The following is a 15,991-nucleotide window of genomic DNA, read 5'->3' as shown; positions in this document are numbered from 1 at the left end:
AAATTTATGATATTGGGTTCATTAACACAAATATCATAGATGAATTTCTGGTTAAAAAGGACGTCAAAGAGGCCGAGGACAACGTGCTACAATCGTTGATCAAAAATCAAAACAAAGATACCATACTCTTTCCTTACAATGGCAAGTGAGTGTTACTGTCGTGTGCATATTCGGTTTCCCTTATTACTCGAGCGAGGTTATAGTAATGTAATTGATGAGTTATGCATGCGTGCGCAGGTACCACTATATTCTTCTGGAGATTAAGCTTGAGCGTGGACTAGTAACCGTCTTAGACTCGAGACGGAAAGATCCCAAAACCTATGCGGACATGACTGAAATGCTCAGCAAGTAAGTTCAATCGATCATTATCGCACCATATCGGCAACTTTTTGTTCATTTCCTAATATCTCAAGTAATAATAATTATTTTCTTTGTCTTGCAGGGTTTGGAAACAATTCACCGCACAAGCTCCGGGACTGCCGAAGGAGCTGCGATATACATACCCGAAAGTAAGTACTACTGGCTAGCTAGTTGCGCACATCTCCCGTTGATTCTATAGCTATACTTTCATCAATGCCATTTATAATGCTTCATTATCAGTTTGATTGACCTCTATTTCTCGTAAAGTGCTTGTGGCAGGAAGAAGAGAATGATTTATGTGGATACTACATGTGCGAATTCATCCACAACGCGACTTTGAAAAACAAGCGGGGCTACTCTCAAAGACAATATGAAGTGCGTAAGCAATAATATTCACAATTTTATTTTATTACACCATCATTTCTGTTGAGTTTCATTCATATATATGTATTAATTAACCACCTTCTTCAAATTAGACGTGGCAGATACGGAATGAACTCCTAGAACCAGATCGCATGAAAGCAATTCAAGAGGAATTGGCGGAATTCTTTCTTGACCACGTCATCAATAAAGCCGGAGAATACCATGTGGAAATTGATTTCAATTGCTAGCGGATTGTAATTAAGAGATCTTATACATATTGTACATGTATGTAGCCAATAGCGTCGGATACATGATATACGAAAACTTGTTGTTCGACCAATCTCTCGGAGAAGGAGAGGTCGATCGATCACTTCTCTCGGTATGCATGACGAACTTCTGTACTCAATGGTTCTCTCGATCACTTATGTATATATAGTACGTAGCGTCGACCAAGCACGGACATAAGAGAGAACACTTTTCTCTATTAATTAGCTAGCTAACACAATATATGAAACACCTAAATTAACCCCCCAAAAACCCCAACCCCCCTCCCCCCCTCCTTTCAAAAAAAAAACAAAAACTCCAGCCACTGGAAGGCTGACGCATGGATGCCTTTTGGTCCCGGTTGGTACCACCAACCGGGACCAAAGGCCCCCTGACTAGGCTCGGCGCACAGGGCCACGTGGAGGCACATTGGTCCCAGTTCGTGTTTGAACCGGGACTAATGGGTGGAGGTATTAGTAACGACCCATTAGTCCCGGTTCATGAACCGAAACTAAAGGCCCTTACGAACCGGGACTAAAGGCCCTTATGAACCGAGACTATTAAGTGTTTTTCTACTAGTGATAAGACATTCTACTATGTATAGGAGTAGTAAAAAAAGATGAAAGCAAGCTACGGACTCTAAGATGCCTTTTGGGTATTCTTTTCTTAAAGAAGGAAAAACAAAGGACGGACGGACAGATCTCAGGGAGAAGAATCAAACGGCCCTCGGCCGTCCGTCTCTCTTTAAATTTGGAGTCCGCTCCCCTGTTCCCCTCCGTCGTCTCCACCGCCAAAAACCCTAAACCCCGATCCTTCTCCCTCCCGCTCCAATCCGCTAGGGTTTACGCGCAGCCGCGCCTTCGACTCCCCGAGCGACCACGATGAAGTTCTGGGGTAAGCCATACCTCCGTTCGATGCGATTTGGTCTTCTTCTTTTTCGCGGTGGCTCGGGCCGGTTTCCACGGCTTAATTTTGCTTCGAATTTTGGGTGATAACGCGAGTCATCGGTCGCCGCGTCTCGTGCGGCGGGTGCGCGGTTTCGTCCTGATGCTGGGCCGTGCCTTTTGTTGGGAGACGATCCGTTTAGGCTCAGCTGGTTCGTTTGCGTGGGCCTTGATTGCTTGAGGTTGAGTGTGACATGCTTCGGTGTCGTATTTTTTGCATGTCGCCTCGTAGGATGGATGATTTGTGGTGGAATAGTGTGTTCCTTCTTGGGCTTGAGCTCTTCTGGGAGCTACACAATTTATACTTCTGCACCTTGGCGGGCGGTTCATGGCAGTTATTGTCATTGAACAGCAAGCTGTTTTGCAGTTCAATCAATAGTGGTAACTGATGTTAGCTTTTGCTTTATTTGGTCGTCACTCCAAACATTATTTTTGCAGTGAGATGGCATTCCTGCTATGTGATTTTTTATAAAACTTTGTCTATTTTGACTGATGAAAGAAGTGCAGAAAACCTTTAATTATTTGGTGAATCAGCAAAATTTTCATGTATGATCACATAGTTTGTCAGGCATTATGTTGCAGTGAGATGGCATTGCTGCTATATAGATTTTTTTTTCCTAATACACCTTTGTCTATTTGAATACCAACAGCACTGCAGAACATCTTTATTTGGTGAAGTAGCAGTTTTCATTTATGATCATATAGTTTGTGGTACCCTTCGTTGGGGCTAAATTAACTATCTTTCTTAATAGTAAAAAAGATATCATTGTTGGGTTAAATTATAAGTATTTATTGCCTTATTGGTTGCTATTTTGGTTCAGGTGTGGAAGTGAAGCCGGGACAGACAGTTTATTGCGACCCTGGTGAAGGGCGTGTTGTTCATCTCACACAGGTTTAGCCATGTCCCTCATTGCCTTTGTGTGTACAATTCTCTTGAGCTTAACCAGTGGTCTCTCGATCCTTAAGCTAACGGATTTACTTGCATGTTCTGATTACTGATTTCAGGTTGCCCTGGGTGAAACAGAGAAAAGAAGTGTCGGCATACCAGTATCTGCTAAAATTGGTGATCAGAAGGGGGTCATTGGAACTCTGTCGGCTGAAAATCACCCTCAGATTCTTTGTGATTTGATCTTTGAGAAACAGTTTGAGCTATCACACAGTTCAAAAACTGCCAGTGTGTTTGCGTGTGGTTACAAGATTCCCAAGCATAACTGCACGTCTGATTCTAGCGAATCTGATTCTAGGGAGTTTGATTCCAGCGAGTCTGATTCTAGCGAAGATGAAGTGGAAACTGTAAACAATCAAGTGGCCAATCCTATTGTTGGTAAGCAGATTTTGTCTTTTATTATTTTAATCTTGAAGGGGCAATTGTGTTTCCTCATTAAGCTGGCTGAACTAATAACTTATGTTCCATCTTTAAGGCAATGTGGCAAAGCCTCCGACAACAAAGGATGATAAAAAGGTTACAGATAACCATGACAGTAGTGAGGATGATAGTGATTTTTATTCTACAGATTCAGATGATGTAAGTGTGTTCCCTGATGATAATGCAAGTGCGTTCACCCTCTTAATTGTTTGAAATATTGATGGCAATGAAACCTTTTTATCCAGTACGACGATGATGGGTACAGTAGCTTAGATACCGATTCTGAAGAGGATGGTACCAGTAGTGAAGAGATGGATACCAGTAGCAAAGAGGAGGACAAAGACAGTCCTAAGGTGTGGATCTGATAGCTTACAGTTCGCGTTGTTTCCATTTGCTTCAACAGCATCATCTGACTCTGTTGTGCACTACAGCCTGAGGATGGCAAGAAAGCGGTGGCCGAGACTGCCTTGAAGACACCTGCCTCTGACGACACCAGTAGCAAAGAGGATTCAAGTGATGAGGAAGACAAAAACACTCCTAAGGTGTGGATCCAACGGTTCTCATTTGCTTCCATTTGCTTCAACAGCATCATCTGACCCTTGTGCACTACAGCCCGAGGATGGCGAGAAGACGGTGGCCGCCGAGACTGCCTTGAAGACACCTGCCTCTGACGATACTAGTAACAAGGAGGGTACAAGTGATCAGGAAGACAAAAACACTCCTAAGGTACGGGTCCAACAGCTCTCATTATTTCCATTTGCTTCAACAGTCTCATCTGACTCTTGTGCACTACAGCCTGAGGTTGGCACGAAGAGGGCGGCCGAAACCGCCTTGGAGACGCCTGCTCCTGACAAGAAGGCAAAGATTGAAACACCATCTGGCCAGGACACAGGTGCGTCGATACTTACCGTGGACCCTTGTGGCCGTCGTAAGAACAGGTTTTATAACTGACTATAAAACCCCATTTACTTCAGATGACAAGAAGACTGTCCATGTGGCAACTCCCCATCCAGCAAAGCAGGCCGACAAGGCGCCTGGGAACAGCAAGCAACATCTCAAGTCCAAATATGTCGGCGGCGCCCACGCCTGCAAGTCGTGCAGCAGGTATGCAGACAGCCTGACAACTTTGTAAGCAAAATTGCAGGGCTTGACATCTGACGCTTATGCTCTCGTCGATTCTTTCAGGACATTCGGCAGTGCTTCGGCGCTCCAATCCCATGAGAAGGCGAAGCACGCTTGAGCTGCTGCTACTGGCTGGTGACAGCATGTTGCTGATGCTGATGCTGAAGCTCCGTCTCCAACTTCTATACTCTTGTCAGCCTTAGATTAGTCTTAGGAAGTACTGTATTGCATATGGTGTTGGTTCTTGTATACCCAGTTTTGTGCCGTTCATATTTTTTGGCGAATCTGATAGCTACTGAGATATCGGTTAATATTCGGGAAAGATATTGGTTGGTTAACCTGGAAATTGGAAAGCCATGTTTTGATGTTATACCGTGTGGAAGCTCTATATATTCTGCAGTTCCTTTTTGCCAGTCTGCTCTGCTGGTAACTTAATTCTTGGGGTATGTCCTTGTAACTGCAACGAAGTGGGGTGTTCTCTCACCTCCCCAGTGAAGTCCATATAGGAACTTATAAAGAAAGCAAGCAGGTTATAAAGAAAAGGAAAAAAAACATTTATCATTTTTTATGTGGAAAATTAATTCGCAGAATCTCTGGCAACCAAATCTGAAACAAAGTCCGGCATGTGTGGAGGATGCGGTTGCTTCTAGCCTCACAATACAGGACCCCAAGTTCTGCCTGTCAGAATCTCTCAAGCAGCGTGACCCGATGAACCCAAGAACTGGCCGCTCCATCAATCGCCTGACGCTGAGCTTCAGGGTTTAGCGCGTGAAAATTGTCTCACCGATGGAAGCAGCAGAAGGTTGGTTCAGCAGGATCAGCCCTCCAGGTTCATTTGGCGCCATGTCGACATGTTTGCGCTTAGTACTGTTCATGAGTGTCGGCAAGCTGTCATGGACAAGGCACCATTGAAAAATCCAGACCTTTGCTGGGAGCTTCAGTGCCCAGAGCTTGCCCCATTTCTGGGAAGACACCTCAGTGTTCGCTGAAGCACTTGCGTCTCAGTGCCATGTGATCTTCCGTGCCGCTACGAAGGGGAATGGACAGAATGTGTTGTGCATCCGATGGCCCAGAAAGGCCATTAGTCAGCTCAAAGTCCATTCGCTCCGTTACAAGGTTTAACCGAAGATGGGCGCCTAGTCGCCCCCCTGTTCTTTGACAGCACCTGAGGTGTTTACTCTGTATAATGTTTCTTTTGCAGACCCTTCTAATGTGGGCCAACTTACAAGCATGATGAATCACCAAAAGAACAGATACAGCACAAAAGAATGTTTATCAACAAGACAGTAGCACCCAACCATAATAATTAACCACGCGATTCCAGGATCCTGGCACAATTGACAGCACTTCGTAGCATAGCATAGCACCAACACCAGTCTAGAACGGTGTCAAAGAGAGAGAACATCCTGATGGTGCGTGGGGAGCAATAGACCCAAAGAAGCGACCTCTTTACACATCATCTCTGCCTTGGATACCCAAATTCAGTTCACCAGCATCCCCCCTAAGCTAACACCTCCTGTCCACGGCATATCTCAGGCCACCTTACTTGGCGTCGCCATGCTTCGCCCTGGAATGATCTCCAAGACCCTTCAAGGAGCTGAAAGTCCTGAAGAAGATAAGCGTGTGTTTGTGTGTGTCAGGATACAACAGCATATGCTCCAGGTGTGATCAGATTCAAAGAGAAGGAACAAGATCTTGCCTGTTGCATGAGTTGCAGACGTGGCCAGCGGATTGCTTAGACTTGTCATCATTGTTTTCAAGTGTCTTCCTTGCATGTTTTGCTGCTGGATGAGGGGTCACGACATGGACGTGGTCACCTGACTTACAAGCCTGTTTTGCTGCCGGATGAGGGGTCGCGACGTGGACGCGGTCAACTGACTTACGAGCCTGTTTTGCTGCTGGATGAGGGGTTGCGACATGGACATGTTCACCTGACTTATGAGCCTGTTTTGCTGCTGGATGAGGGGTCGCGACGTGGACATGGTCACCTGACTTACGAGCCTGTTTTATTGCCGGATGAGGGGTCGCAACGTGGACATGGTCGCCTGACTTGCGAGCCTGTTTTGCTGCCGGATGAGGGGTCGCAACGTGGACATAGCCTGCACGCAAGTTGTTCATCGAGCAGTGAGATTCCTGTGCCTTTAAAAGAACAATGCAAGTTCAGCAGATTAAATATAAAATAAAGATCACTTCACACCAGTTTTGTTGCCCGTAGTTGGTGTTGCTATCTTTGCCCTCTTCCCCTGGGGTGTATTCAGAGGTGTTTCCATTGGATTATAATCGTCCTTTGTTCTCTAAACATGCCAAAACATAAAGAATTTCAGGATTTTACAAAATGAGAAGGCATCAAAATAACAGGTCTCTTTGAGCAATCTCGCACCTTTCGAGGATAATCCACATCTTGATCAGAACTCTCATTATCAACGCCATCACTGGAATTCTGCATACCAGTCTTATCCTGCGAACGTATTCAGCATCAGGGAACTTAGTTTTCACACCTAACAAATCCATGTCAGGTTTCAGAACCAACAAAGTATCAACTCCCAAGGACACTGATTGGGCTGCTACAACCACTATTTGTGGATCTGTCACCCAACTATAATTGAATGTGGTAGGTTCCATAAAAGTAAGTATTGTGTGCACACACAGAAACACTGATCATATACTTAAAAAAGCTGTCAAAAATGGATACATAGTCCATGTTAACTATTTTTAGTTACATGTTAGAATGTTCACTGAACTTATTTACCAACATTCTCCCTGCACAAACCAGAACAACAAGAGCAAGAAAATAAATCATACAGGAAACAACAGTTCCATCATAACCCACAGTTGATTATTCTTAACAAAGATACAAACCTTATCATCTCCCTTTTGCTTTCCAGGACTATTTGTTCCCTCAACTTTAGCCATTGGTATAGAGGATGGAGCATCAGCAGGCCTTGGTGCAATAAGATTATTGGCACCATGTGCGGCTTCATTGTCTTTGTAACCTGAAAGTAAATAATGTCAAACATGCCAAGGGTCAATGTGGCATGTTTTCATTCTAGAACAAAGACAATGACGGAAAATCACAACTTAAACTTACTAGACAGGCAAATCTTTAAAGCAGATACATCGTTCTGAACTCTTAAACAACAACTGTTATGCATAGGAAAACAATATACCGTCTGTATTGAAGTCTAGTGGAATAGCCAATGGAACCTCCTCGTCAGATTCAGCATCTGAAACATCAGATATATGGAAGTTATGCCATGTTATGAACTGTACAAAGAGAACATCATAGATGCCCAGTACTGAAATGAAAAACAATATTTACCTTGTTTAGTACATGAGTGAGATGTGACTACAGACAGGAAAACAGTTAAAGAACACAAATGCATATTCAAGCTACTTAGCAAACATTGAAGAATGAAATGTGGAAGGATATCTTTTCATAATATCAAATTTGTAGCCCATAAAGCTGATGTTGCTGGTCATTGAGGAGTGCAACAGCTCAAACTCCTTTTTGAACACCAGATCAGCTAAGACATGAGGATGATTATCAACTGAAAGTGTGCCAAGCATAATCCTTGTATCGTCAATTTTAACGAAAACTTGCACATCCTCTTCTGCCTTGCCAGCCTCCAATGCTATCTGTAGTAAACGAGAAAAGCAAACACCTGAAGAGTAAGCAAACTTGATCCACCTACAAATAAGCTAGAAGGCCACTTATAAATGAAGTGTGTAAAACACACCGTCGAAATGTGATAATATGAATCTCCTGGGTCACACTTCACTGTCTCTCCAGGTTTGACGACCACTCCTAAAAATGTTGGCATCCATGCAGAGTAGCCATTAGTCATTTACCAAATATGGGAAATTCGCAAACACAAATATCTGTTGCTTTCTGAAGCGCCCCAGAGAAATATGCACCACACATTATTAAGGCAAACAGAATGGGGACATTTCTTCATACAGAACAGAAACAATGCATTGGCAGTGCTACACGAACAATTACCAGAGCATGCTCATCTTCAGAAGAAATGCAGGTCACAGCACAACATATACCGAAGCTGACAACACATTACTATGTAGGTTATGAGCACTGAAAGCACAGGAGAAACTAATATCATCCGACCGGATATCCATGAGACTACTGTTCAGACGAACCAAACCCAGACCCAGGAACAACAAGCAGGAAACCACAATGCTCCATCCAGATCAAGGCAGAATACCCACAGCACTCTCCCTAGATCAGGTCACGGCATGCACTCCCGAACCAACGAAACAAGGGAAATGCGAATCACGGATTGCAGGGGCCCCGACAGACATGGATGCGCTACTTTAAACAAACAGAGATCGGTCAGAATCGAGGAACCCTAGGCAGGAACAGGTCGCGTAGATCCCCCGACCGCTGGACGGAACCCGTCGCCGCCGGAATTACCCCCCGCCGATCAGATGCGGCGAAATGCACGAGCAGCACGGGGGCACCGGAATTGGACCGCGCGAGCAGATCGGGGGCATCGGGGGCGAAATTGGGGGGGTTCGGGAGGAGGATACGCACCCCAGAAGCGGTGGTTCTCCGTCATCTTCCCGGGCGAGGGAGGCCGGCTGCTTCCTCCGCGTCTTCTCCGTGGTTTTCCTAGGGTTCTGGCGGAGACGGTGGCCGCGCTGCGGTGGGGAGCGGGGGAGGGGAAGCGAGGCGAGGGGTGTGCGCGCTCTGCTTCCTCGGGTTTATGGAATGGAACGGACAAGGGTTTGGTTGGTTTCGTCCATACCTGGCCAAACGGGCCGGCCCGGCCCGGCCCGGCCCGGCCCATCGTAATCGTGCCTGGCCCGACACGGCCCGCCAGGGCACGATTACTATACGGGCCGTGCCGTGCCGGCCCGCGTGCTGCGCCCCCAGGCCCAGGCACGGCCCAGTTAGTAAACGGGCCGGCACGTTGGCTCGTTTAGCACGGTGGGCCGCATATTTTCAGCCTGTTATTTGCCGCATTGAGCGTTTTTTAGCCTATTTTTATATATTGGGCCATATATAGATGTATAAAAAAAAATAAAAAAAACATAATCGGGCCGTGCCGTGCCGGCCCGCGTGCCCAGCCTCCAGGCCCAGGCACGGCCCAGGGCGTGCCGCGTGCCGGGCCCGGCCCGTTTAGACCGTGCCGTGCCTAGCCCAAGGCGGGCCGTGCCGCGCGTGCTCACGGGCCAGCCCGAAAAAAACGGCCCATTTGGCCAGCTATAGTTTCGTCCCCGCGGCCCATCGTGTTCACGGCCTATGACAGTGGGTCCGCGTGTTTCTTCTGTGAAGGTATTTTTTTCAACCAATTTGTTGATTATTTATGAGGAAAAAGTAGTACTCCCTCCGTTCGAAAATACTTGTCCTCAAAATGAATAAAAGGGGATGTATCTAGATGTACTTTAGTTCTAGATACATCCACTTTTGTCCATTTTGATGACAAATATTTTCGGACGGAGGGAGTAGTACGTTAACCTGGCCAGGATCCGATTCCTCTCCTAATACTGGGCTAATTATTGCCTTATGAAAAGATGACATATGTAGTTCAATGGAAAATATCCCGTTGTTTGCCTTGCAATGCGATAGAACCGTTGTTGATTTTCTAGTAGAAATGGGCTGAACCGATCTACACAGGGAATGCAATAGCGAAAAGAGAACCGGATAGTCATTATTATTTTCATCTCTTTCGCTCACGTACACGCTTCTCTCTCTTCTTATCTCTTTAGGAAAAGCTTTCCCTCAACCGGCCGAAAACAAACCAACGTTGTCCGCTTTCAGAGTGTGCCACGCGTCGTGTGGACCTGCCCATTAAGTTTACCCCTCCTTGTCATCTTCTCGAGGAAAGGCTCCATCACAAGTTTTTTTCCATGGAGATACACGTCCTCTCTGATTCCTCTCTCCATCGCCACTAGTTGGATTTCGTCGACGAGGGCTTTCCTCCCACCCTTTGGAGCAGGCTGAAGCCGGCGCCACTAATTATATTTCGTCAGCGAGGGCTTTTCCTCTGCAATGGGCTACCATGGCTGCAAGCTGATATCTCAACTTCAGTGAGCTCCCCGACATGCTGCAAGGCCGTGGGGAGATTCCTGCAAGCCGCTGCTTCAAGTCGGTGTCCCAATTCTATTGAGCTTTTGGCGGTGTGCTGCAAGGCCATGTTGCAAACGTTTTGGTGCAACATGGCTCATGTTGAAAAGCACTCATCTTGCAAATCTCCGAGCGAATATGCGCAACATGGCACATTTTGCTAACACTTGTCAGTTGGCAGACACGACCGAGTTTGAACGGCTGTTGTGTAGTGGATCTAATAACTCTATTGGTGGCTGGTCTGATCCGCTTGTCGACCGACCAAGGTGTATCAGTCTCCTATCTCTTTTCCCACACACGTCCCATCCTCTCTCTCTCTCTCTCTCTCACACACACACACACACACACACACACATGCACACTAATGAGTCCAAAATGTATGATAATTTTGATGGTTATTTGGTGCACACACGGTACGCTTTGTGAAATTTTACCGCGTTCACGCACTACTCTTTGTTGGTTTCCCCCAGAAAATACCTTTTGGAACAAACAAAGCACTGTGGAAGGAATCACAGGAAATTATAGTGGAATCACGTCATTCAACGTAATTCTCATCTACCATAAAAAGAAAATGGAGAAAGTTCAAGGTCGTGCAGCTCTTCCAGAGCGTAAGACGGCCATCCATACGAGCGCAGGCGGTCATATGGCGTGGCAATGACTCCTCCTGGTCGACTACTTCGACCATGTGCAATCGAATCGAGGATGAGACGAACATACGCACCAAACACACATCCAGAAGGTAGAACCCTAGCCTCCGAAAGGCACCCGGAGGGGGAATTGGCAAGGAGGAGATCACATCTTCATTACCACGTGCAAGGGGACGTTGACATCATCCATCTTCACCAACCACCATCACCAACATTCATCGCCATCTCATTGTAACATTGGAACCCTAATGGATCATCATGTGTATTACTGATACGCCTCCAACGTATCTATAATTTTGATTGTTCCATGCTATTATACTATCCATCTTCGATGTTTTATATGCATTATTATGCTATTTTATATCATTTTTGGGACTACCTATTAACCTAGTGCCAAGTGTGAGTTGCTATTTTTTCCTTGTTTTTGGCTTTACAGAAAATCAATACAAACAAAACGAAATTTTTTGAGGATTTTTCTTGGACCATAAGACACCTAGGAACCTTTGGGAGGAGGTTAGAGGGGCCACCAGTTGGCGACAAGCTCGGGAGGCGCCCTAGGGGGGCGCGCCCCAGGCTTGTGGGGCCCCTGGTGCTCCTCTTACCCTAATCTTTGCTCCATAAATACCCAAATATTCCTTGTATACCAGAGGGCACACTAAAAATACTTTTCGGCTGCTGCAAGTTCTTGTCCTCGTGAGATCCCATCTTGGGGCCTTTTCCGGCACTCTACCGGAGGGGGGTTCGATCATGGAGGGCTTCTACATCAACCTTGTTGCCCCTGCGATGATGTATGAGTAGTTTACCATAGACCTAGGGGTCCATAGCTAGTAGCTAGATGGCTTCTTCTCTCTCTTTGATCTGCAATACAGTATTCTCCTCGATGTTCTTGGAGATCTATTCGATGTAATCTTCTTTTGCGGTGTGTTTGTTGAGATACGATGAATTATTGATTTATGATAAGATTATCTATGCATATTATTTGAATCTTCTCTGAACTCTTTTATGCATGATTGAGGTAGCTTTGTATTTCTCTCCGATCTATTGATTTGGTTTGGCCAACTAGATTGATTTTTCTTGCAATGGAAGAGGTTCTTTGTAGTGGGTTCGATCTTGCGGTGCTCATACCCAGTGACAGAAGGGGACATGACACCTATTTGTATTGTTGCCACTAAGGATAAAAATATGGGGTTTGTTCATATTGATTGCATCTATCCATCTACATCATGTCATCTTGCTTAAGGCATTACTTCGTTCTTGCTAACTTAATACACTAGATGTGTGCTGGATAGCGGTCGATGTGTGGAGTAATAGTAGTAGATGCGGGCAGGAGTCGGTCTACTTGTCACAGACGTGATGCCTATATTCATGATCATTGCCTTAGATATCGTCATAACTTTGCGCTTTTCTATCAGTTGCTCAGCAGTAATATTTTTACCCATCGTATGCTTTCTTTCTAGAGAGAAGCCTCTAGTGAAAACTATGGCCCTGGGTCTATTTTTATCATATTATTTTTAGATCTATAAAATCAAAAATACAAAAATACCTTGCTGCAATTTATTTACCTTTACTTTATTTTGCACTTTTACCTATCTTTTATACCTATCTCTATCAAATCTCATCCTTGCAAGTGAGCATGAAGGGATTGACAACCCCTTTTTCGTATTGGGTGCAAGTATTTGTTTGTTTGTGTAGGTGCAGTTATTGGAGACTTGTGTGTTCCTCCTACTGGGTTGATACATTGGTTCTTAACTGAGGGAAATACTTATCTCTACTTTGTTGCATCACCCTTTCCTCTTCAAGGGAAAAACCAAAGTACCTATCATAAACTCTCATCTCTTGCACTTACATTATTCGCCATTTACCTCTCGTTTTTGAAGGAAATATGCCCTAGAGGCAATAATAAAGTTGTTATTTTATATTTCCTTATATCATGATAAATCTTTATTATTCATGCTAGAATTTTATTAACCGGAAACTTGATACATGTGTGGATACATAGACAAAATACCGTGTCTCTAGTATGCCTCTACTTGACTAGCTCGTTAATCAAAGATGGTTAAGTTTCCTAGCCATAGACATGTGTTGTCATTTGATGAACGGGATACCATCATTAGGAGAATGATGTGATGTACAAGACCCATCCGTTAGCTTAGCATAATGATTGTTCAGTTTTATTCCTACCGCTTTCTTCATGTCAAATACATATTCCTCCGACTATGAGATTATAGAACTCCGGGATACCGGAGGAATGCCTTGTGTGCTATCAAACGCCACAACATAACTGGGTGATTATAAAGATGCTCTATAGGTATCTCCGAAGGTGTTTGTTGGGTTGGCATAGATCAAGATTAGGATTTGTCACTCCGAGTATCGGAGAAGTATCTCTGGGCCCTCTCGGTAATGCACATCATAAGAAGCCTTACAAGCAATGTGACTAATGAGTTAGTTGCGGGATGATGCATTACAGAATGATTAAAGAGACCTGCCAGTAACGAGATTGAACTAGGTATGAAGATACCGACAATCGAATCTCGGGCAAGTAACATACCAATGACAAAGGGAATAACGTATATTGTCATAACGGTTCGATCGATAGAGATCTTGGTAGAATATGTAGGAGCCAATATGGGCATCCAGGTTCCGCTATTGGTTATTGACTGGAGAGGTGTCTCGGTCATGTCTACATAGTTCTCAAAACTGCAGGGTCGCACACTTAACGTTGGTTGATGCTAGAGTAGTATTGGGATATTTGATGAGTGGTAACCAAATGTTGTTCGGAGTCCCGGATGAGACCCCGGACATCACAAGGAATCTCGGAATGGTCGAGAGGTTAAGATTTATATATAGGAAGTCATATTTTGGGTTCCAAAAAAAGGTCAGTTTTTTTGGGTATTGTATCGGGAAGCTTTCAGAAGGTTCCAGAGGATTCCGGAGAGGTCCAGAAGTCCACAAGTGGGTTCACCACAACCCAAGAGCTAGCATGGGCTGTGGGGAGGTTCCCTGGCCTTATTGGGCTAGGCGCACCAAGTCCTCAAAAGCCCATGTGGCTATGGAAGGCAAAAAGGAAGGAGTCCTAGTAGGAATAGGATTGGACTTGGAGTCCAAGTTCTCTCCCCCTTAGCTGCGCCCTAAGGCTTGGACGGGCTGTTTGCCACGCACCTCCACCTATATATAGAGGGGAAGGGGCAGAGGACACACCAAGCCCTTGGCGCCCCTCTCTCTCTCCCGTTACTCAGTAGTTCCAACGCCTCGTTCCGGTGACGCTTAACGAAGCGTTGTCGGTGCTCCACCACCACCATCACCACCATGTCGTCGTGTTGGTTGTGATCCCATCTACTTCTCCTCTCCCGCTTGCTGGATCAAGAAGGAGAAAACATCATCGAGCTGAACGTGTGCTAAACTCGTAGGTGCCGTCCGTTCGGCACTAGATCGGTTGGATCGTGATCGTATCGCGAAGAGTACGACTACATCAACCGCATGATAAACGCTTCCGCTTACGGTCTACGAGGGTACGTAGACACACTCTTCCCCCTCGTTGCTATGCATCTCCATGGATAGATCTTGCGTGAGCGTAGGAAATATTTTGAAATTGCATGCTACGTTTCCCAACAGTTTTCATCTCCCCCACTTCTAAAACATTTTCAAAAAAACACAAAAAATTCCCTTTTTATTTGGCTTCTTTCCGTTTGTCTTTTCGTTTGCTTTTTGTTTGCTTGTGTGCTAGATCGCTTGCTTTCTCACGATGTCTCAAGAAAATACTAAGTTGTGTGACTTTTCCAACACTAACAATAATGATTTTATGAGTACTCCAATTGATCCCCCGACTAGTGCAGAATTTTATGGAATGAATGCTGCTTTGTTGAATCTTGTATGAAAGAACAATTTTCTGATAGTCCTAACGAAGATGTTGCATCCCATCTTAATACCTTTGTTGAATTGTGTGATATGCAAAAGAAAAAAGATGTGAATAATGATATTGTCAAATTGAAGTGGTTTACATTCTCGCTACAAGATCGTGCTAAAACTTGGTTTTCATCCTTGCCTAAAAATAGTATTGATTCATGGAACAAGTGTTAGGATGCTTTTATTTCCAAGTATTTTCCTCCCGCTAAGATCATCTCTCTTAGGAATGATATAATGAATTTTAAGCAACTCGATCATGAACATGTTGCACAATCTTGGAAGAGGATGAAATTAATGATAAGAAATTGCCCTACTCATGGTTTAAGTTTATGGATGATCATACAAAAAAAATCATGTTGGATTAAATTTTGCATCTAGAAATGTTTTAGATTCAGCCACGGGAGGTACTTTTATGGAAATCATATTAGGAGAAGCTACTAAACTCCTAGATAATATTATGTCAAATTACTCTCAATGGCATACCGAAAGATCTTCTACTAAAAAAGTGCACGCTATTGAAGAGATTAATACTTTCAGTGGAAAGATGGATGAACTTATGAGAATTGATTCCTAGAAAGAGTGCTCCTATTGAACCTAATGATATGCCTTTGTCTACTTTGATTGAGAATAATGATGAATCTACGGGTGTGAATTTTGTTGGTAGGAACAATTTTGGTAATAACATATAGAGGCAATTTTAATCCTCCACCTCTACTGACTCCGCCTCTCGGTGAGCTCTGGCGTCATCCACAATCGCCTGAGCATGCGTAAGGGGCGGGTTATTCCCACTGGGCGGCTCATCTTGATTTGGTCGACATCATCGCTCACTACTGGAAACCACCGGTGATTCAACCGTCGGCTGTAACTGCGGATTGGGAGGGGGGTCGAGTGCACCCTCTCACGACTATGTGCATATTTTTCCTGCTGTGTGACTGATGTC

General features: G+C 44.7%; 2 protein-coding genes across 2 annotated transcripts; one reads left to right on the top strand and one right to left on the bottom strand.

Annotated features, from left to right (window-relative positions):
* The first annotated feature begins 1,778 nt into the window (after positions 1–1,778).
* On the top strand, positions 1,779–4,757 carry LOC119281937 (histone deacetylase HDT1-like). The gene is made up of 10 exons (XM_037562331.1): positions 1,779–1,881; positions 2,753–2,823; positions 2,937–3,255; positions 3,353–3,456; positions 3,543–3,650; positions 3,729–3,839; positions 3,910–4,023; positions 4,093–4,189; positions 4,272–4,401; positions 4,483–4,757. Exons 1-10 carry the CDS (start codon positions 1,869–1,871, stop codon positions 4,535–4,537), a joined length of 1,122 nt encoding a protein of 373 aa, XP_037418228.1. The 5' UTR covers positions 1,779–1,868; the 3' UTR covers positions 4,538–4,757.
* An 896-nt stretch (positions 4,758–5,653) lies between these two features.
* Positions 5,654–9,120, bottom strand: LOC119278034 (histone deacetylase HDT3-like). The gene is made up of 10 exons (XM_037559377.1): positions 8,966–9,120; positions 8,157–8,224; positions 7,850–8,055; positions 7,739–7,761; positions 7,587–7,643; positions 7,279–7,412; positions 6,800–6,877; positions 6,617–6,713; positions 6,119–6,518; positions 5,654–6,025 (listed from the first exon to the last, which is right to left on the bottom strand). The coding sequence occupies exons 1-10, from the start codon at positions 8,988–8,990 to the stop codon at positions 5,962–5,964; spliced, it is 1,152 nt and encodes a 383-aa protein (XP_037415274.1). The 5' UTR covers positions 8,991–9,120; the 3' UTR covers positions 5,654–5,961.
* Between the last annotated feature and the right edge of the window lie 6,871 nt (positions 9,121–15,991).

The sequence above is a fragment of the Triticum dicoccoides genome, chromosome 3B (genome assembly GCF_002162155.2).
Source record: "Triticum dicoccoides isolate Atlit2015 ecotype Zavitan chromosome 3B, WEW_v2.0, whole genome shotgun sequence".
Lineage (NCBI taxonomy): Eukaryota > Viridiplantae > Streptophyta > Magnoliopsida > Poales > Poaceae > Triticum > Triticum dicoccoides.
The sequence above is the reverse complement of the archived record's forward strand: the minus strand, read 5'-3'. Positions and strand labels throughout refer to the sequence as shown.

Coding starts and splice junctions, on each gene's coding strand:
- LOC119278034 (XM_037559377.1), bottom strand. CDS start 8,990: ATGACGGAGAACCACCGCTTCTGGG. Junction 7,762..7,849: donor AAATTTGATATTATGAAAAG/ATATCCTTCCAC, acceptor GTCTGTAGTCAC/ATCTCACTCATGTACTAAAC. Junction 6,714..6,799: donor ATGTGGATTATCCTCGAAAG/GTGCGAGATTGC, acceptor TGGCATGTTTAG/AGAACAAAGGACGATTATAA.
- LOC119281937 (XM_037562331.1), top strand. Junction 4,024..4,092: donor AAGACAAAAACACTCCTAAG/GTACGGGTCCAA, acceptor TGTGCACTACAG/CCTGAGGTTGGCACGAAGAG. Junction 4,402..4,482: donor GCCTGCAAGTCGTGCAGCAG/GTATGCAGACAG, acceptor CGATTCTTTCAG/GACATTCGGCAGTGCTTCGG.